Source organism: Culex pipiens, chromosome 3 (assembly GCF_016801865.2).
Source record: "Culex pipiens pallens isolate TS chromosome 3, TS_CPP_V2, whole genome shotgun sequence".
Lineage (NCBI taxonomy): Eukaryota > Metazoa > Arthropoda > Insecta > Diptera > Culicidae > Culex > Culex pipiens.
The window spans coordinates 90,554,441-90,577,331 of record NC_068939.1 but is presented as its reverse complement, the minus strand read 5'-3'; the positions used below and the strand labels follow the sequence as shown (position 1 = coordinate 90,577,331).

The 22,891-nt window shown below is 37.2% G+C and overlaps 1 protein-coding gene across 1 annotated transcript; it reads right to left on the bottom strand.

Moving 5' to 3' along the window:
* Window positions 1–5,487: 5,487 nt before the first annotated feature.
* On the bottom strand, window positions 5,488–22,262 carry LOC120425137 (uncharacterized). The gene is made up of 4 exons (XM_039589564.2): window positions 22,131–22,262; window positions 6,165–6,269; window positions 5,748–6,089; window positions 5,488–5,671 (listed from the first exon to the last, which is right to left on the bottom strand). The coding sequence occupies exons 1-4, from the start codon at window positions 22,177–22,179 to the stop codon at window positions 5,640–5,642; spliced, it is 528 nt and encodes a 175-aa protein (XP_039445498.1). The 5' UTR covers window positions 22,180–22,262; the 3' UTR covers window positions 5,488–5,639.
* Window positions 22,263–22,891: the final 629 nt, after the last annotated feature.

The following is a 22,891-nucleotide window of genomic DNA, read 5'->3' as shown; positions in this document are numbered from 1 at the left end:
TTTTGTAAATAGCTCATCGCATTTTTTTAACTTTTCCGAGGGACATAATATAGGGAAAACTTCAATTTAACATGAAAAAATATTTGAAGACAGGAAAACATATTGTTATCTAACAAAAATGCCTAAGTTGTAATTCATGAAAATTACATCCAGTTTCAAGTTCAAAAATTATTTGTTTGTTTTGAGCTTTTTTTATACTATCTTAAACAATATTTTTGGCAAAGGTGACTCCATATGCATTATTTAGCATGAGGAACAGAATTGCTAAACATTTTTGTAATATTCATTATTATACTTGTTAAAACAGTGGGGTGGCCGTCTTACCCCGCCTGGCCGTCTTACCCCCAGCTCCCCTAGGTGAAATAGTGATTTAAATGATAATATTGAGCAATTTTTATTTATTTTTTTTTCTTTTTATTCTACTAAAATGGCTGTATTATGACACTGGAGTGACAAAAACACCATGACATAGGGTGACCAGATTTTTAAATATATAGCTTATTATTATGGTCTTTCAATTACATATACTACCCCTGATCGCATAAATGTCCCATATGCAAGTTACGGAAATTGCTTTCCGCATAATTGATCGACGCCACCAACATCGTCAGCACAGCCGACAACAGTAACCCTAACTGCGAACAAAGCTAAACTTCGTTTACCTCGCCGCGATTAAAGCAAGTAGCTCGATTAATGCTCAGTAAGCAAAACCTCAGTACCTCGTGTGTGAGGCTCTGGGGGACTTTTCGATCACAATAAAATCAGAACGTTTTGGACAGTCTAACTAACCACATCGGTGTTATTAATTTGGCGAAATATCTCCCCTTCTACAATGGACGTTTTATAACTTGCATATTCATCGTTTTAGAGTTATTGATGAAGTTTGGTTCAAAATCGTGTGCTCTTTCAGGAATGCCTATAACATCAAGTGCTTTGTTCTAGAAATCAGGAGGAAATCGAGTTTTTTCGCGAAAAGTTAACAGGTAGCTGTGTGGGACGTATGTGTGAGATAAACCTCAAATGCGTTTTTCTCAGTTTGCTGTTTTTGCATATGGGACATTTAAGCGAACATGGGCTGTATATAACAAGAAGGTTTCCCTTGTTTTTTTTTGCAACTTTTGTAGCAACTGTATTTATGCAAAACAAATAATTTTCAAATAGTTTTCAAAGGTTATGTCCCCACAACCGCCTTCAATATTAGCTTGAAAAAATTACAAACTTGCCTTGCGTTTTTGCATATGGTGCATTTATGCAAACAAACACAGTGTACAGGCCTTCTAAGTTTGACATTTTTATGAATAACACGATTTGCTTCCAGACACGAACAATGAGCATCTTATTTTTTAAATCTTCCCTAGACTATGGAGTTGAAGTGCTTTTAAATTATACTTTATCACTTAAACTCCCATGAAGAAAATTATCCCGCGAACTACCAAGCTCGCGAAAAAAGTCGGAAGTCCAACTTTGCCAAGCTGTATCTCGGCTCCCCCTGGACGGATTTTCAAAATTCAAAATGCAAAAGATGCGGACAGATGTCTAGATAATTTTCCTTTTTTGAAAAGTCAAAAAAAGATGCATTTACCCTAAGTTATGTACGAATCAATGAAACAACTTTTTTTCAAAAAAGTCGGAAGTCGATTTTGATCAGCGGTATCTTCGCTTCTTGAGGGCGGATTTTCAAAATTCAGAAAGCCAAAGATAGGGACAGATGTCCAGATGATGTTCCTTATATGAAAAGTCAAAAATATAGCCATTTACTCTAAGTTATGGGCGAACCAATAAAGAAACTTTTTTTCAATTCGTTTTAAACGATTTGTCTTGACAGAAGATTGAAATATTATGTGATAATCTTTATCAGATTCATATCACAGTGAAACTGTAAACTTATTTATGATACTCAAGACCAATCTTGGACCGATGTGGCCACTTTGAGACCGGTTCCAGGTTCCCCGGTGAAACCCGGAGTACGGGAACATATGGTGTTGTTCGGGAATTTTTTTTTCCTGCCAATATGTGTATGCTAGTACAATGTTTTCGAAATCCAACTCATTCATGTTACTCAAGACCAATCTTGGAACGATCTGGCCACTTTGGAACCGGTTCCAGGTTCCCCGGAGAAATCCTGAGTATGGGAAGAATTGGAATTGTTCGAGGAATATATTTTTCCTGCCAGTATGAGTATCCTAGTACAGAATTTTCAAAATCAAACTCATTCATGATGCTCAAGACCACTCTTGAAACAGTTTGGCCACTTTGGAACCGGTTCCAGGTTCTCCGGTGAAATCCGAAATACGGGAAAAATTGGTGTTGTTCGGGGAATATATTTTTCCTGCCAGTATGAGTATCTTAGTACAGAATTTTCGAAATCAAACTCATTCATGATACTCAAGACCAATCTTGGAACGATCAGGCCACTTTGGAACCGGTTCCAGGTTCCGGTCCCAAAGTGGCCAGATCGTTCCAAGATTGGTCTTGAGTATCATGAATGAGTTTGATTTCGAAAGTTCTGTACTAGGATACTCATACTGGCAGGAAAAAAATATTCCACGAATGATCTCTTATCTTCCCGTATTCCGGGTTATACCAGGGATCTTGGAACCGGTCCCAAAGTGGCCAGATCGTTCTAAATTTGGTTTTGAGTATCATGAATGAGTTTGATTTTGAAAATTCTGTACTAGGATACTCATACTGGCAGGAAAAATATATTCCTGGAACAACACCATATGTTCCCGTACACCGGGTTTCACCGGAGACCTGGAACTTGTCTCAAAGTGGCCACATCGGTCCAGAATTGGTCTTGAGTATCATGAATGAGTTTGATTTCGAAAATTCTGTACTAGGATACTCATACTGGCAGGAAAAAAAATATTCCAAGAATCATCTCTTATCTTTACCACCGGGTTATACCAGGGAACCTGGAACCGGTTCCAAAGTGGCCTGATCGTTCCAAGAGTGGTTTTGAGCATCGTGAATGAGTTTGATTCCGAAAATGTTGTACTAGGATACTCATACTGGCAGGAAAAATATATTCCTCGAACAATACCAATTCTTCCCATACTCAGGATTTCTCCGGGGAACCTGGAACCGGTTCCAAAGTGGCCAGATCGTTCCGAGATTGGTCTTGAGTAACATGAATGAGTTGGATTTCGAAAATATTGTACTAGCATACACATACTGGCAGGAAAAAAAAAAATCCCCGAACAACACCATATGTTCCCGTACTCCGGGTTTCACCGGGGAACCTGGAACCGGTCTCAAAGTGGCCACATCGGTCCAGAATTGGTCTTGAGTATCATGAATGAGTTTGATTTCGAAAATTCTGTACTAGGATACTCATACTGGCAGGAAAAATATATTCCCCGAACAACACCAATTCTTTCCGTACTCCGGATTTCACCGGAGATCCTGGAACTGGTTCCAAAGTGGCCAGATCGTTCCAAGAATGGTCTTGAGCATCATGAATGAGTTTGATTTCGAAAATATTGTTCTAGGATACTCATAGTGGCAGGAAAAATATATTCTTCGAACAATACCAATTCTTCCCATACTCCGGATTTTTCCGGGGAATCTGGAACCGGTTCCAAAGTGGCCAGATCATTCCAAGAGTGGTCTTGAGCATCATGAATGAGTTCGATTTCAAAAATTCTGTACTAGGATACTCATACTGGCAAAAAAAAAAATCTACGAACAATATCAATTCTTCCCGTACTCCGGTTTTACCGGAGGACCTGGAACCGGTTCCAAAGTGGCCAGATCATTCCAAGAGTGGTCTTGAGCATCATGAATGAGTTTGATTTCGAAAATATTGTTCTAGGATACTCATAGTGGCAGGAAAAATACATTCTTCGAACAATACCAATTCTTCCCATACTCCGGATTTTTCCGGGGAATCTGGAACCGGTTCCAAAGTGGCCAGATCATTCCAAGAGTGGTCTTGAGCATCATGAATGAGTTCGATTTCAAAAATTCTGTACTAGGATACTCATACTGGCAAAAAAAAAAATCTACGAACAATATCAATTCTTCCCGTACTCCGGTTTTACCGGAGGACCTGGAACCGGTTCCAAAGTGGCCAGATCGTTCCAAGAGTGGTCTTGAGCATCATGAATGAGTTTGATTTCGAAAATTCTGTACTATGATACTCATACTGGCAGGAAAAATATATTCCCCGAACAACACCAATTTTTCCCGTATTTCGGATTTCACCGGAGAACCTGGAACCGGTTCCAAAGTGGCCAAACTGTTTCAAGAGTGGTCTTGAGCATCATGAATGAGTTTGATTTTGAAAATTCTGTACTAGGATACTCATACTGGCAGGAAAAATATATTCCTCGAACAATTCCAATTCTTCCCATACTCAGGATTTCTCCGGGGAACCTGGAACCGGTTCCAAAGTGGCCAGATCGTTCCAAGATTGGTCTTGAGTAACATGAATGAGTTGGATTTCGAAAATATTGTACTAGCATACACATACTGGCAGGAAAAAAAAATCCCGAACAACACCATATGTTCCCGTACTCCGGGTTTCACCGGGGAACCTGGAACCGGTCTCAAAGTGGCCACATCGGTCCAAGATTGGTCTTGAGTATCATGAATAAGTTTACACTTTCACTGTGATATGAATCTGATAAAGATTATCACATAATATTTCAATCTTCTGTCAAGACAAATCGTATAAAACGAGTTGAAAAAAAGTTTCTTTATTGGTTCGCCCATAACTTAGAGTAAATGGCTATATTTTTGACTTTTCATATAAGGAACATCATCTGGACATCTGTCCCTATCTTTGGCTTTCTGAATTTTGAAAATCCGCCCTCAAGAAGCGAAGATACAGCTGATCAAAATCGACTTCCGATTTTTTTGAAAAAAAGTTGTTTCATTGATTCGTACATAACTTAGGGTAAATGCATCTTTTTTTGACTTTTCAAAAAAGGAAAATTATCTAGACATCTGTCCGCATCTTTTGCATTTTGAATTTTGAAAATCCGTCCAGGGGGAGCCGAGATACAGCTTGGCAAAGTTGGACTTCCGACTTTTTCTCGAGCATGGGAGTTTAAGTGTTATGCACCAGAAAATATCAACTTTTGTCTTTGTTAAATATCAATTTCAACCCGGTAATTTGCAAATCCTTTTTAAAGTATGAAAATATGATTTATGATAGGACATGTTAACGATATCTATCAAAAGAATTATTAAGTAAACTTCCTTTTATTTTGCATTTGTTACCAATTATGCGCGTAACGGTTTTGATATTTTCACAGCGTTCATATGCGGACTGACAAAGTTTTACTGCACATTAAAATTTACAATTGGTTATTGGAAACTAATTTGTGGTGTGGAATGCCATTTTTTCAAATCATCTGCATTTTTTTTGTTATTGAGAACGGACGTCATCACGATTGCATGCAGTTAAGTTCGTTTGAACACTTTTATTCATTATTTTTATTTATATAAATACATTTAAATTGTACGACATCTTTGCAATAAAGTTATACCTAACCTACTAATCCTCCACGTAGCTGTGATTTCTCCGCACAGTTATCACTTCATCTGTGGTTTATGCAACAAATTAAAAGTACATTTTTTCCGACAATTAAACATTGAGTTTTCGCACCCACTCGTAAAATTTCGATCCATTTTCAGCAGATGCCGGGCCTCCGAACTTGCACTCCTGCGCAAACAAGTGAAAGGAGAGAGAAAAAGGAGCTTTTAGTACACATTATGAATGATTGCCCAAAAAAACTTACGGGGTCTCGCTCCGCACCGGTTGGCACAGTCCAGCTTGTACACGTTGTGGTACGTCGTGTGGTCCGTTCCGCAAACCGGGTTGTAGTGGCTCAGGGTGAGGCAGTTGGACAGACAGCCGTAAAAGTCCCGCGATCGGTTCGGCTTCCGAGGTTCCAGCGGCGGTGGGAGGTTGCTGTTGTTCTGCTGGGGTCGCGACACCACCCGGATGGGCGCGGTGGTCAGTTCGTTGACGGATTGACCCAGGAAGGTGCTGGTGCGAACGGGTTGGCTCGTGCTGAAGGGGGAGCTGTTGAGGTAGGGCGAGGCGCTGGCGGAGGTTGAGGGCAGGGGACGGTTGCGAACTGGCAGCAAAGGAGCAAATAGAGCCTCTTAGAAATTTAGCAGAAATCTTATATATTTTTTAAAACAATACTTACCAAATTTACCACTCGGTGGGAAGAATGTCGTGAAAGGATTCCGACTGGGCTGCTGCCGTCTGACGCGTCGAGCCTCCGAACTGGCCGCCAGCAGCACCAGAGATGCTACAATAAAGAAATGAAAACAAAACATAAGAAAACAATCATAAATTTACATCCGAAAAAAGTCCGTTAATAGCCACGCTAACTGTGGGTCGCCTAATTAACACAGATTTTGCCCTGTGTTTCGATATTCAAACCATAATTCATTTCTATCGCGCCCAAGAAAGAGAGGAGAATCACGTGAATGAAAGGTTGCAGAGGGGAGCTTGACCAGTGCCTGGACCTGGGAGGTGGCCTCAGACCGATTGACACAGAAATGGAGGACTGGCGGAAAATTAGCCGAATAATTTGTTCACGCCTTTCGCACGGGCGGATGTGGATACACTTCTGGTGGTGAACCCTCGAATGCCAACTTTCGCCTTTCAAGGGTAGGGTAATAAATTTTCAAGTTATTGAGGTGCCAAAAAGTGTTGGAATTTGAACTGTTTAGAATGGAAAAATCCATTGAATTTTGAAATAGTGAAAGTTTAAAGTTGACCTATTATTTTAATTGAAATCAATAGAGGTGATTCAGAACAAATTGGAAATTATTATTTCTTATTGCTGCGATATTTAGATATAAAACGTTCTAACGATAAACGAGAATTTGTATAGACGTTACTGAAACATTAAACCTCTTATCTCCACAAAAATTTCGTGCAAAAATGTCCCGTTCCGTGCCAAAAATCGCCTCCCCGCGTGAGACGCCCTTGAACTTGGCCGGTTTGTTGATCGGTTGGCCCCATTTGCCACAACACGTTTATTCATAGCCAAGCATCAGCTGTTCGAGTTCGAGTTCGATCCGCAAAAGTTGTGAATGAACTTGTGGGCGATTAAGGCAACAACACAAAATCAGCACAAATCGTACACGTCATAAAAACAGGCCGGTTGGGTACGTGACCGGCGGCGCAAGAACTTGAGTCGGATTTGATTCGCCGTGATTCGGTGTCACGGTTTAGTGCGTTTTATGAGGCACTGTTTTTACACGGATTGGAGTCATGCAGAGCGGTTTGAGGTGTGGATTCGTGCGCCAATTCTGCGGTTTATGCAGATTCTGGCCTCCGGTGGAAACGACGAAGGTTTTTAAAGTTTCCAGTCGTAAATGGGGCGACTAATCAATTGATTGTGCTAATTTGGTGCAGGTGAGTAGAAGCACAATTGTGAGGAACTTACGTGGCTAACTGCAGACTTATATTCGCTTCAATTCCCCTTGCTTAGGATTGGCAAACAGTTATTTTGAGTAAAATATATCCATAGTACTTAACAATAGATGTTATAATCTGTATCTGGTTTGTTTCATCACTTTAGTCAAATCCCCACATTGAAGCAGTGCACGAGTCACAACAAACGTTCAAAAGGCAATTCTGTTGCAAAATTTGCTTATTAATTTTATTGGTTTTGTTTGCTCTTCAACATTATACAACATGTATAATCTCTTTACACTCTTAACAAAAAAAACACGTAATTTTTAAATAAGTTCTGTGTTGTTCTAAATGAAAAAAATAAATGAAAAAATACATCACTAAATTCTTGCAGATTCGAAAAGTGACAGTTGAGGAGCGGGAAATGGCAGCTATTTTAAAACTATTTTTATTAGGATTTTTATAATGAAAAATAGTTTTTTAAAGAATTTCATCAAGGATATCAAACGGGCATCCAAATATACACCTTTGACACCAAATATCTCTCACTTCACGGTATCGAGCTACGAATCAAAAAAAAAATGTATCTTAGTAAAAATCCAAAAAAATGCAAATGGTCGTATCGCCACACCGTCACTTTACAAAAAAGTATCAAAGAAATCGAAGCCCAAGTAACATTTTTTGTTGCGGATCCTTAAATGCAACTATTTCGTAACACCCAAAATGTGCTATCACAACATAGTTAGAACACTCGTGGTGCCCTAAAAAGCGCACGAAAATTTTGTGTTGGCAACATTTAGCCGCTTGTTTCAACTTTGTTACGACGAAGTTCCAGAAACAATTTTTTTGTCTAAATATGTCGGTAAAGTAGTTTGTTGTGTTGTCCTGATGTTGCCATTATGTTGTCGTTTAATTTGCGCGAAACAAAAAAAACCTTGTTAACAAAAAAAACTAAAGTGCACCTGTCGGGATTCTAGACAAGTACCTTCAGATCATCACACCTTGCCTCTACCACTGAGCCACAGATGAATTGATAAAAGGGCAAATTATTGGGCTGAACTGTATCTAAGGATTTTTGATTTCAATATTATTCTTAGCACACAAATCGGGCTAAGTCACATGTTGCAACAATGGAACCAATAAGTTTTCAATATGTTTCGATTACAAAACAAAATGGATTGTTGCAAAGTTGTTTTCAATTCGAAACGTTTGTAACATAGTAACGTATTGTTGCTAACATGTCATATATATGTTTCTACAGCAAAACAAAACAAAAACTGGACTTAGTCAAATTTATCATGTTGCCAAATGCTACTTGGGAGAGGAATCGGGGAAATTGCAGAGGGTATTGGCGGAGAATGACCTAGATAGGATAAATTCGATGTTTTGTGCGCGATGGTAATCTTGTTGGTGACTGATTTTTAACCGAATCTTCAAACGAAAAACAATCAACAATTTGGGTGATGAAACTTCTTTACAATTTACATGTTGCAGTTAAATTTCAAATTTTTATGTGAATGGAATCGGTCGCAAAAGTTGAAAAAGTTTGTCTTCTTTTATACAAGGAATAATTAAATTTGGGCGTGCAATAATGTACAGTGCAGACTCGATTATCCAAAGTTTTGATTATCCGAAGTTCGGTTATCCGACGGTATGTATGGGACTTTGGATAATCGATTTTGTTTCGTATTATTTTCTTACTTTTAACATCAAATTCAAATTCTGCGACCCCATTCAATTGAATTGGTATAGTTGATTGCCTATTAAATAACATAAAAGTACAAGACTTCTTCAGCGCAAGTCTTACATCGAGTTGTGCAACGAGTTCCAAACATTCTTCAAAATAATCATTGAATGTGTTCATCAAAAGAGGAAAAAAACAATAATATGTTGTCGTCACAGTGATTGAAATGGCTGTTTTGACGAACTTAATTTATAAGAGCTTTTTTTCGTGCTTTGAAATGTTCTACTATTGCATGGCCTACTTTTGGTGAAATTTGTGTTTCAAAAAACTCGTCACAGCAGGCTATGGATTGGAATTAATAACATTTGACAGTTAAGATATAGAGCTTTGGCGTTTTCGGCAAAGTTGTAGGGCAGAAATTTTCCACAAACTTTGTCCAAGATGACAAAGCTCTATTTTTGCGTTAAATATCAGTTTTGAGACCTTTTTTTCAACCCCCCACAAAAAAAAAACAGATTTTTGTCTGAAACATTGTTAAATAAGGCTGCTGAATTTTATGAATATTTGAAATAAATAACTCTCTGTGCAACACTAAAGTTGTGTGGTTGACTGGCGGAAGAAAGGAGGGAAATTGAGTGATCGAGTGCTCAATAGGAAGTAGGACGTCAAATTTTCCCGGTTTTGAATTTCCCGGGAAAAATATTTTTGAAATCCCGGGAGTTCCCGGGATTCCGGGAAATTTTTGAAACAGTAATAAAATCTATGGTTTTCATTGTATTTGTCATGTTTTTTAAGCTTAAAATCATATTAGCTCAATACTATTCATTGATAATGTACGCTTCAGCAGACTGTTTCAATCTAGTACATTTTTGATAGCTTGAAAGATGTATTTGTTGTTCTTTGTTGTGCTTTGGTTTCTAATCTAATTCCTAATCCAATGTGATTCAAATTAAGAGCGAGTTTTTCACCGATGTGAAACAGGTCGTATCGAGGTGCTCCGATTTGGATGAAACTTTCAGGGTTTGTTTGTCTATACATGAGATGAACTCATGCCAAATATGGGCCCTCTACGACAAAGGGAAGTGGGGTAAAACGGGCTTTGAAGTTTGAGGTCCAAAACACATGAAAAATCTTAAAATTGCTCGCATTCCCGTAAAACTTTATCAATTCCTACTCTCTTAGATGCATTCGAATGGTCTTTTGAAGCCCTTTAAAATGTGCTATAGACATCCAGGATTGGTTCGACTTTTTCTCATAGCTTTTGCAAATTACTGTTAAAAATGGATTTTTTTAAAACCTTAATAACTTTTTGCAACAGCCTCCAACACCCATACTCCCATAGGTCAAAAGTTAGGGAATTTCATGGACTATAAGCCTACGGTATTAACTTTTTGGCCAATCGCAGTTTTTCTCATCGTTTTACGATTTTTCTAGAACAAACATTTTACAACGTTGGTTTTTGCCCTGTAGGCCTCCATAGCCGCACTTTTTGGTCTCAATTTTGACATATTCGGAATCCTCGGACAATTTCACGTAAGCTAGAAGTATTGGAGTTATAATTTTGATTTAAAAAATAATTAAATAAAACATTTTTGAAAAAAGAAATAGATCTTATTTACCCTATGATCAATACGTCAAATGCTGTATCAAGTAGGCGAAAACTTGTTTTACCCCTAATCCGACAAAATGCTAAATAATATTTTAATTAATTCTAAATGGCATTTTTTTCAATCAAATTCAAAATTCCAACACCTCAATCTAATGTAAAATTTTCCGAGGATTTCGAATATGTCAAAATTGAGACCAAAAAATGCGGCTATGGAGGCCTACAGGGCAAAAACCAACGTTGTAAAATGTTTGTTCTAGAAAAATCGTAAAACGATGAGAAAAACTGCGATTGGCCAAAAAGTTAATACCGTAGGCTTATAGTCCATGAAATTCCCTAACTTTTGACCTATGGGAGTATGGGTGTTGGAGGCTGTTGCAAAAAGTTAATAAGGTTTTAAAAAAATCCATTTTTAACAGTAATTTGCAAAAGCTATGAGAAAAAGTCGAACCAATCCTGGATGTCTATAGCACATTTTAAAGGGCTTCAAAAGACCATTCGAATGCATCTAAGAGAGTAGGAATTGATAAAGTTTTACGGGAATGCGAGCAATTTTAAAATTTTTCATGTGTTTTGGACCTCAAACTTCAAAGCCCGTTTTACCCCACTTCCCTTTGTCGTAGAGGGCCCATATTTGGCATGAGTTCATCTCATGTATAGACAAACAAACCCTGAAAGTTTCATCCAAATCGGAGCACCTCGATACGACCTCTAGAACAAACCGAGCAGAATTTACAAATACTGCCTCTTAAATAAGTCTCTTATAAACACATATTTTAATTTTTTTATATTACATAAATAGAAAAGCCTAAAAAATCTTTTTAAATGTCTTAAATATCGAATAAAAAGACAGCAATTTACTAGCCAATGTTGAATTTTAGATAAGTTTAGAAATTCATGTTTTATATAATAAATATTTTACAAATTATGTTGAAGTCATTACCGACAACTGGGGAAAATCAGAACTACAGTCTAAATAGGTACAAGAGATTTGAGAGAAATTAAATTGGAGATCGGTGTACTAATTGTTTTGTTCTGTTCCTGTTTTATCCGAAATCAATCAAAAAATCAAAAGATTATGCAAAAAATGACTTAAACATTAATTCTTAATTCGATAAATCCGTCTTGATTTGCCAAAGATGATTCATGAAAAATAATTTAAAATGATATTATTTTTTAAAATTTAAAGTCATAAATATTCATAGTCTTTTCTAAAATATTTAAAATGAAATAGTAAAAATATAGAAAGCGTTTTTCACAAAAGTAAAACTAATGCTGATATCTAGATTTTTTTGAATAGGTCCCATAAACATATGAAAAACACAAAAGCTTATAGGATCTTTTCAAAAAAAGAAACCCTAAATGGGTGCTTAATTTTTTTTATCGTTGCTCATCTATTTCCAAAACAAAACCTGAATTTCCAGACTCAAATTTTATATTTTTTTCCAATTTCGGAATTTCCCGGACAAAATACAAAAAATCCCGGGATTTCCTGGTTTTGGAAAAATCCCGGGAATTTTGTCCCGGGAATTCCCGGGATGGACGCTCTAATAGGTAGTAAGCAAACAAGTTTCTATCAACAGTTATACAAAATCAGTTGTTTAAAAAGTGAAAACCAGCCAATTGGATAGAGTAATATCTTCACAAGAGTCTAGCCTACACGCCTCGTATAAATGAATAAATCGCAAAAATGGGTTATATGCTTGAAATTTTTTAAATATTGAAAATGTTAAAATAAATGAATATGCAGGTAATAGCAGATGTATGTCGATGCGATGCATCACATGTATCGTGCCATAAAATAACTTTTTGACGACTTTCCATGCCAAATTTATCATATTTTATCATACAACTTTTAAAAAAAATTACAGGAAATGGTCATTCCAAATTGTTAAAAATTAACTCCCTTCGACGTAACTTACGTTTTGTTTTGATTTTTTTAATTTTCCCGGTATAAATCCATCTAAAAAAACAGATTTATGGTTTTATCAATTTTAAAACTTTTCTTATTGAAAAAGTACTTTGAAATTTATCCAAAATACAAAATGATCTGCAGAATAAAAAAAATGTTCTAATATTTATTGTTAACAAATTTTCAGTTGACAAAATGTACGAATCATTTTTTATTGTACCTAGCATTTCAACATTTTCTTCGACTCATATGAATAAGGGGTTTGAAGGCTGTTGCAAAAAGATATAAGTCGCATATCTATTTTGAGCTGAATTGAATAAAGGTATACCTAAAACTCGAGTTCATTCCTGAGATTTTCAACAAAAACAATTTTATCACTATTCATGTGAATTGTAGTTCCGATCATGCTAATTTGACTCAACCTACGATTGCTACAACAAGCCAGTTGCTCATGCATGCACGTCTAATGTTTACATTTTGTATTATAACTCGGCAATTTCAAACAAATGCTCAGGATGGTCAGGCAGCCAAAAAATAATCTTTATTTTTGTATGACAGCATGCTTTCGCTTTTGTTTATTCAAGGTCAAACATCAAAACGTCTTTTTTCTCGAAAAAAGTGTCATACGACAAGATAGCACGATCACGTCGTGTTCTTGCAAAAGATTATCAAATCTTCTGATGATGTAATGCAGCATACTGATTTTATCATCGTTAAAAGATTTTTTGTAGCTGAAATGAGAAATACCATCAATCAAAAAAAAATATTCAAGTGTTTGGAAGATCACAAAAAAAACATTAACAAAGATCTAATCTCCGTTTATCCCGGATTTGCTGTAATCATCAATCTACTGTGATATTCAATCTCTATGTTTCGTTTTTTTTTCATCATCTCCGGTTCACACCCGGATCTCAACAAGTTCACCAAATCGCGTGTGTAGCCGTTTCATTGACCTGTCCAAATCATCATACGCATGCAAAAGCAAATCTAATAAGAGCTGCTAAATCAACAACCCAAAACTGTTTGCTGCACTGTGCGCGATGGTGTTAATTTTATCGCTTGCTATTCCCCAAACAGCACTTTCATTGATAAGTCACCTTTCGGCAATTTAAGCAATTTTCTTTCCATTGTGGCAGCAACCAAAATTTCACCTCAACACACATACACACACGTGTTGGCACGTGTGACTGACACTTGGTGCTTTTTCGAGCGCGTAAATCATGCTGTGCCTTTTCGGCGCAGTTTCCCCTTAACTTTGGCCATGCTTTCTATCAGGTGATAAAAGTTGGTTTTTCTCCGACGGTGAAGTCGTTTTCGGGGGATAGTTTGTTGTTATTGTACTCGGTGTCATTTTCGGAGCGTACTGGGTCTTGAAAGTAAAGTTTACCTTTCTTAACTGAGAAAGAACTTTAATCGACTCCAGCGATGGAAGAGTCTCATCTAAAGAGCACTCGTACGAAAAAATTAAAGCCGCTCTCCTACAATTTCTATTTTCAATTTTTTTTTAACCTTGTCAACAAAGTAAGTAAAAAGATAGAAAGATTAATAAATACTAGATAAGCTGATTGTTGAAAGAAGCTCTTTTTTTAACTATTTGTTTAAAGAAAGAAACAACACAAATATAGTTAGATAGTTCATTTTTTCAGTCGGAAACGTCTAAAAATGAAGTGATCATGCGCCTGAGCACACACACAGCTACTCACGCACGAGATAAGGAGAAATCTTCAATCTCATTTCACGGTGTTATCAAGCCGAACTCCGAATTTCCGCGGGTCCAAAAATAAAATAAAGTTAAAAGCAAAAAAAGCGAGGTGAGAGTGAGAGTTTGGGATGACGAGCGCGGGTTGCTGTTTTCGCTTTTTTTCCTCAAGCGCCCGGCAGCGTGACGTGCCGAATGTGCCTGTAAAAATGCCGGTGTGATGAGTTCAATTTCGCACCAAATTGGAACCGGAGCAGCGGCCGGTAATTATTTTCCGACGTTACTCGCTGGAAATTGGCACTTTGCGCAATAAAAATGATCTAAGGTTGCAATAAATCTAGATCTTAAATATAACATTAATTCTTTGTCAATTACAAGTTTAAAAACGGGCTATGAGAAGCTTTATTTACTACACTACAACAAATCTAGAGTTTTTTTTTTATTGGGTCCTATAAACATATGAAAGACAAAACTCTGGAAATGTTTTTCGATGGATTTTCCCCCAACCCTAAACATTCTATTCTTACTCCTTTTGAATTCTAAGAAAAAAATATACTTAGACTGATTTTAAAACAGAGCTAAATTCAAGAATACAGATCTAATAGGATGTAACAAAGAAATCGAAAAATATTAGAAACAATAACTATGAAGAACATGATTACCAGGTTCAGCGCACATCTTTGGAATGAAATACATGGAGATTTGATAATTCTCAAGTTATGATCACATGGTTTCGATCACTAGGTTTTTTGGCCAAATTTTCCCTAGTTTTTGCTTAGTTGCTTCAAAAGAACCCCCTGTTACCAACCGGTAAATGGAAAAGAAATAGTTGCAAAGAACGTCAAATCGGTAAATCAAATTAGTTAAATTGAAAAAAAAAGTTATGATCATTTCAATTTCATTGATTTCAATGTTAACGAATTCGAAACCCGAGCAGACGGAAATAACGTGGGAATAACATTTTTTGTTATTTGAAAATACTAGGTCAATAACATTTTATGTTATTTACAACAAGATTTATTATTCGCCGTTATGATTTTTTTGTTATTGGATTGTTATTGTAATAACAGACTAATAACATTTTGCGTTATTCTTCGAACAAATCTTTGTTATTCTTTTTTGTTATTTTAACAACTAATCCGATCATCCCAATAACGGTTGGAGTTATTCTTCCATAACAAATAATGTTATTCCCAAGTTGTTTTGACTTTCAACCAATATCAGACCAAAAACAAATTTGGTTATGATAACATAAACTGTTATTAAACTCTTATGCAAAAATGGATTTTGCAAGAATATTCCATAACATTTTTTGTTATTTTAACAGTATTTGTTATTGAAATGGCATGAATTTTTTTATTACCGTCTGCCCGGGAAACACAGAGTTACCTGATATGCTTACAAGATGTCTATCCGTGGAGAAATTGAAAGTTTTGGAAAACCCCAAGTGACGCCCCTTGGCCTTGGTTCGGTTAGGGCAGGAATGCTTATTGGTTTTGAACGGTGGGCTAAATTTCAAGCTCACCTGAGTTTGTGGTCCAGGAAATTTCACTTAGTTTTTGGACATTTTCTCATATATATTAGCATTTGAAGATGACAGTAATTTTTTAGTTTTTTTATTTTATTGTTTTAGGTAGAAAAAATTAACAAACCCAAAAACAAAACATAGAAATTGGCCGTTGAAACTAGGCCACTGCAATTATTTCGTTTGTAAAAAGTTCATATATGTACCACTAGGGTGTAATATCAAAATCGATTTTCCATCACAGCATTTTTTCAGTTCCTTTTGGGGTCCTAAACAACTCCCCAAAGTTTGGGAACGATTGGTTTAGTCCTCACTTTGCGCAAAGCGATTCAATTTTCCATATAAATTTGTATGGGAAAAATCATTTTTTTGAATTTTAATATTTAAAAAATCCAAGTTTTACGCTGTACTAAAACCGGATTCATATTCGGATACTCTGGAAGGTGCTCTACAACTTTCTCGAAAATCACGTTTTAGACGAGTTTTGAACACGCTGTATCTTCTTTCAGGAGCAAGTTAGCACCATACTCTCTTCGGGAAAGTTGTAGAGCACCTTCCAGAGCATCCGAATATGAATCCGGTTTTAGTACAGCGTGAAACCTGGATTTTTTAAATATAAAAATTCAAAAAAAAATGATTTTTCCCATACAAATTTATATGGAAAATTGAATCGCTTTGCGCAAAGTGAGGACTAAACCAATCGTTCCCAAACTTTGGGGAGTTGTTTAGGACCCCAAAAGGAACTGAAAAGTTGCTGTGCTCATTAGATTTGGACAATTTTATTTTTTTCCATACAACCATATTACACCCTAATGTACCACGTTCTATTCATGGTCGAGGGCTAAATAAAGTTGTTGCGGCTGAAGAAAATCGTATTATCACAAATAAATTGAAAATTAAATAAATGGTATTTAGTAAAATGCACTTGTGTTGTCCTTGAAATTTTCATGTTTAAAAAATATTTTGAAGAGGGTGACATAAACTCTGAAAAATGTATCTAACGGCGTAATTTTAGTTGTAATTGGAATGCAACTAATGAATAATTACTGCGAAAACATTTTCCAACAACTATTTCTCCGATTTCAATACAATTTTAATAAATTTTAGTCTGCCTGAATCAGGTGGTAGGGGAGTATTAGGTAATTTGGACACCCGAAAGAAATTGCTCTGCCACGGGCTGTATACAGCAATTCCCCACGAAAACAGCATGATTCGAAAAAAAAGTTCTCCGATCGGGCTCAAATTTTTTCTGGGGTATCCTTGGCCGAAATAATTAGACCCGTATTTTTTTGTTTGGCCATTAGGGTGACCAACGCCGTGTTAGAGTGGTCCGTAAAATGGCAATTTTCGTCATTTTTCGCAAAAACCACTTTTTTCAAAAAATCATATCTCCCCGCCATTTCATCCGATTTTAGCTGTCCCAGACGCAAAAGAAGGGTGATTAGTTTGGCTATTTGGGATAAATAGTAAAAAGTTTCAAAAATCTAGCTTTACATTTGAAAAGGCCTATGAAAACTTAAAATGCTGTTTTGAAGGTCTCGAGACCAAAAGGGCCTATGTCTGAAAATATTTTTATCGGATTCCTCGGAAAATTTCACATAACATATCAAAAACTGGTGAAGTTATGTTTTCAATACTCTGAGATACGATTTTTTGAAAATAAAAACTGGGTTTTTGGACGCGCCACGCGTAAAAATGGGAAAATGACGAAAATGGGAAAAAACTACTTTTTTTCACTAAAACTGCGATAACTTGAAAATTTCAGCGATGACCTATACATGTTAGGAAACCAATTTTCGTAATTGAAATACGCAACTTTTGGAAAATGCTTTATTCTTCAACTGAAAACTAATAAGTGGTGTTCAAAGATTGACATCAATGCTATTGAGAGTCTTTCAATATATATTGATGAGAAAGTTGCTATAGATTCCCCAATGAAAGATGACGATTCAGCTCTAAAAATGTCGGGAAATAGCCCCTCATTAACATGCCATTTTTATCCTAAAGTGAAAAGTACACTAAGGGACAATGTTGGGATTATAAAAAAAAGTAATTGTATTTTCAATTCTCAAAAAAAAATTTAATAAATTATATCAATAACAAATTTTAAAATTATTCCTTTTAGGAACGGTTCTTTCAAAAGACCGGAGTTTAAAAAAGAACCGCGGTTCATTTTTTGTGAGCCATGGTTCGTTCGCTCTTTTCAATGAACCGGCTCTTTGAGCGGTTCGCTCTTTTTTTGCCCAACTCTAATCTAAACCAATTTCTATAAAGAACTAATTAAACTGAATCGATCAATTATTTTATTTTACATTCTGGGACCATCCATGAAGCACGTGGATATTTTTTTGGGAATCCCCCCCCTCCTCCCGCTAAAGTGTCCACGTGGTTTATGTATGGTCCCAGAATGTAAAATAAAAAAATGGATCGTATCAGCTTAAAAAATTCTTTATAGAATTTCGTTTAGATAATCCTACACGATACGATAATTAAATTAACGATTTAAAAAAAATAACATTAGAGTCAAATTGGACGCCAAATGTGCACTAATCATATTTACATCCATTCGAATATTGAAATAAGTTTATCTGAAAAAAAAAATCTGAAAAAAATAAAGTTCTTATTGCTTCCATTTCTTTTTGATTGTTTTGACATTTAAAATCCCTCTAAATTTATCTAAATCCCTTGAAAAACTCAACCAACCAAGAAAGTTACTTTTATTTGCCTGACAGGTAGTCTTTCAGGTATGTCCAAATTACCCCACATGGCATGTTCTATCAAAAATTGCAATTTTTTATGATAAAAATAGATAAAATGCATAATATTTATACGTACATATCTCAGGAATCGTCCAAGGAACCCCCTTAAACAAAAATTGTCCACTTTATTGTCAAAGAATCCCCGCAAAACCTTATTTCCCAACCCTCAAATATTAGGACTTAAGGCAGTTCCAACCGGCCTTCGGAAACTGTTAAATAACGTCGCCGTCGTGCTAACTTGTCGTACGTGCATTTTGGGCCAAATTGAGTTAGGAACGCCATTTTGTGCAGCTCACAATGCCACTTCTTTTGACCTTCACAGATCCCCAAAATTCGATTTCAATCCTAAGATATTCAATAAAAACCAAAAAAGCTCCGAAATTTTTTGTCACTTTTCATATGAAAGTAGATTCAATCTTGTCGTGCTATCTTGTCACTCCCTGAAAATTGATGTAAGTGCGACAAAGGCCAAAGGGATATCAGGTCAGGATGCGTTTGACGCACGTAAAAGCTAGACTACTGTAAATATTTGTAATTATAACTCGGGACTCCAGCAACCAACTTCAACCAAACTTCGGGACAATGCACAGAATGGTCAGCCAAACAAAACGTGTTTGTTTTTGTTTACATTTCATGCTTTCGTTTTTGTTTATTCAAGGTCAAACATTAAAACGCGTTTTTCTCGGAACGTCAAAATGGCGGGTGCGACATGATAGCACGACGACGTCGATATTATACCAAAACTACTTAATCTATTCAAACTATTTTGGTTTATCCATACTCCTAGGCCATAAATAGTACTAGTCTTATCATTTAAGCTGCAGTTTTCCCCTTATATCCGAAGAAAAAATGATTTTTAAAAGGGTTTCCAAATTACCTTCACTGTCCATACTACCCCAAACTCCCCTAGGTAGTCACTCAGATTCGTTTTCCAACTGTCATGCATTCGAATCTAGAGGTGAAAGGTTTCTATGTGCAAAATAAGTTGTAGGATCAGCCCATAGAAAGGGAAATTATGACATTTTAATTAATATGGATTACTTATATTTTTGCTATTATTACAGATTTCTACTTTATTCTGAATTGAACCTAATATTTTTTATGAAATTAACTATTTTCTCTCACATTGAAACTTGTGAAATTGTTTCGATGAGATATATTTTTAAACACAATATTTGTGTCGTTTAATCGGGATACAAGTATGTTTTAATCATTAGTTTTATATTTACCTAAAAATTAAAAGATCAGCTTTAAAAACGTTTAAAATGTAGCTTAATTTAAAATAAAAATAAAATTACTTTACAAATGATCAAAGAGCAATTCCATGTCAAATAGGGAATCGGTTGTACCCGACCCTCTCCGATTTCAATGAAACTTTGTAGACATGTTATCCTAGGCCTATATAAGCCATTTTGGTGTATAAAAAAAGTACCTAAAAAATTCCTGTTTTGGGCTGGAATTGCTCTTCAGTAGACCACGATGGACACTCTGCGGCATGTTGGATAGTTTTGGGTCATCCATGAACTCCCGGAAGTCATGGCCTGGATATCTAACTAATCAACGGGGGTCTATATGGCTATATTATCCATCGGTATACCTGCAGGTAGCTTCAGTGGAACAAGATGGACAATTTGCGACTTGTTAGATTGTGTTGAGACATCCAGGAACTCATCTTCAAATGCGAATGCTAATTCTAATGGGACATTTATGCGTTGAACAGGAAAATATTAAAAAGGCAGTGCGTGGCCGAATGGTTACGCTGTCCGCTTTGTAAGCGGATGATTCTGGGTTCGATTCCCATCTGCTTCAACCTTCCATCGGATGAGGAAGTAAAATGTCGGTCCCGGCCTTGGTTGTTGTTAGGCCGTTAAGTCATTCCAGGTGTAGGAGTCGTCTCCATGCCATAAATGTACAAACAACACACCAAACCAAGCCTACTCCGGTGGAATCGCTGGCGGCGGTTGGACTCGCAATCCAAAGGTCGTCAGTTCAAACACTGGGGTGGAAGGTTCCTTGGAGTAGAAAGATGTTTGGGTGCTCTCCCCATTCAAGCCTTCGAACTCCTAGGTTCGAGCAGAAACTTGCAATAGAGACCACAAAAGACCCGGGGGTCGTTAATGTGGATGGTTTGATTTTTGAGGAAAATATTAAGGCCAGGACTTCCGGGAGTTCCTGGATGACCCAAAACAATCCAACATGCCACAGGATGTCCATCGTGGTCCACTGAAGCTATCTGAAGCTATACCGATGGTTAATATAGTCATATAGACCCCCGTTGATCAGGTAGATATCCAGGCCATAACTTCCGGGAGTTCTTGGATGACTTAGTACATTCTAACAGATCACAAGGTAACCATCGTTAATCAACCAAAACTATGTTCATGCTGATTTTGATTATAAATACTCCTACTGTAGAATTTGGAACTATGAAACCAACAAGTGGAGATTCAAACCATGAAAACTAAAATATGATATTCATGAATCAAACAATAAAAGGTATTCATCGTCAAACATAAATTGGCCCCCCTTAATTGGTCCTTTTGTCGGTGCTTTAAAATTTCACTCCGCCAAATTGCTTCCAATTTAATTCAATTCAATCGAAAGTTAATACAACAGCCCCAGCAGCTGCCGCCGTCACACAGCCGTAAAAGTCGAAAAGTTTGTAAAAGTGACGCATTTAGTTTTATGTAAGCCGCAGCTCTTATGCTTGCCGGTCCAAATCTTTATCGCCCCATGACAGACAGCCCCATTCACCGATGCTTATCAACGTCATCATCATCAGCTCTTTTTTTTCGGGGTTGTTATCATCTTCAACTTTGCCACCCATTACCGGGCCGGTGCAATTGTGGCAAAGCGGCATCTTCAACACGAAAAAGTTATGAATCGCAATTGAAGGGGGGTTTCAACTCTCGCTCCAATCTCGAAGCTTCCGAAGCGTTCAATTGAAAACGATTTTTTTGTGTTATCTTTTGGATCTTTCAATAATTGCTCTGAGAGAGGGTCTGGAGGTGGAATTGATTTGAATTATTTTATGAAGGCAATTACAAGATGGAATTTCCGTCGTGGCGCTTTTCACAAAGGGCTGGGGCGTGTTTACAGAATTATGCAATGAACAATTTGGCGGTAGAAACCAAGATCTATATTCCAGGACATTTCCGATATCCAGTATATCTCAAAAGAATTCCAAAGAGTTCAAAGTATTGCCAAAAGATGAACTATTCTTCGGTTGCACCCAGCAACAAGTTCTTCCTAACGGCATCAATTGCATTCGCGACCATTGAACTCCAAGTTCAACAATGCCGGCGTGCTCATTCAAGCTTCATTAAATTCACGCGTGCGAATCGCATTCCTCGTTTCTCATCATCATCGCCGTTTAGACGAAGAAGTTCAATCGAACCATCGTTAGCACTTTTTCTGTGGCGATTTGTCAAACTTTGACGAAGCAGCTTCCAAATTACCCAAATTCAGCACATCTCACGAAGCGTGTGTAATTAAGCTGTCTTCTTTCGATGAATGGAGCGGGATTTACGAAGGGGGAGGGGGTCCTCGGGTACTCACCAAAGATGACCAGTAGCCAACAGGTGCCACAGCGATTGACTTGTCTCATTTTCAGGGGGAAATTTAGACACAATAGCTCGAACGAATGTTAATCCCTGAGGCACTTCTTCAGCCTTTTTCAGATGATCTTCGATGCTCCAACACCACCAACAACACTCAACACTTCCCCTCTGCTGCTTTTTTTTCCAGGCAAGGATAGATGGGACTGCTGCCGGGTTCTTGGTCTCGGAAGGGGTCGTCCAAAATCACTGAATCGCGTCCACCGCCTGCGAAGGACCAGCGTAAACTAATTTTAATCCGTTCCAAGACGTGACCAAGAAGCCTTCCTTCCTTCCTTCCTAATGATCATCATAACTGCTGACTGCTGCGGCCGGTCTAGCGCGACCTGTTGCCGTTTGGTTGATACTGATGGAAGTCTGCATGAATCGCTGACTGACGAACGACTCTTGACGATGAAAACCGGCTAATCATCGATCTTGACTGGCCCAGCTGACTACTGCTGTATGGTAAACAACAAAGCGCGGTATTGTTCAGAACGGTGAAAAAACCATCAGCAGTGCTGCTCACGTAGACCATCATCAACCATGCAGATACATTCATTGATGACTTGGACGTAGCAACCCCCGCCGGAGGGTAAGTTTAAGTAACGCCGGGCTTGAGGCTTGCCCTCTAGCAATAAGGCAACGGATGCGATGCGTAACCGCGCGCACTTGAGCAGGAAGTTCTTGGGCAGGGGTATCGGAGGTGCAGCCCATTTGAAT

What these genes read in the sequence shown, in the direction of transcription:
- LOC120425137 (XM_039589564.2), bottom strand. Translation starts at nt 22,179, where the DNA reads ATGAGACAAGTCAATCGCTGTGGCACCTGTTGGCTACTGGTCATCTTT. An exon ending in TTGGCTACTGGTCATCTTTG is followed by an intron (nt 6,270 to 22,130) that starts GTGAGTACCCGA and finishes TCTTTATTGTAG; the next exon opens with CATCTCTGGTGCTGCTGGCG. An exon ending in CCCACCGAGTGGTAAATTTG is followed by an intron (nt 6,090 to 6,164) that starts GTAAGTATTGTT and finishes CTTTGCTGCCAG; the next exon opens with TTCGCAACCGTCCCCTGCCC.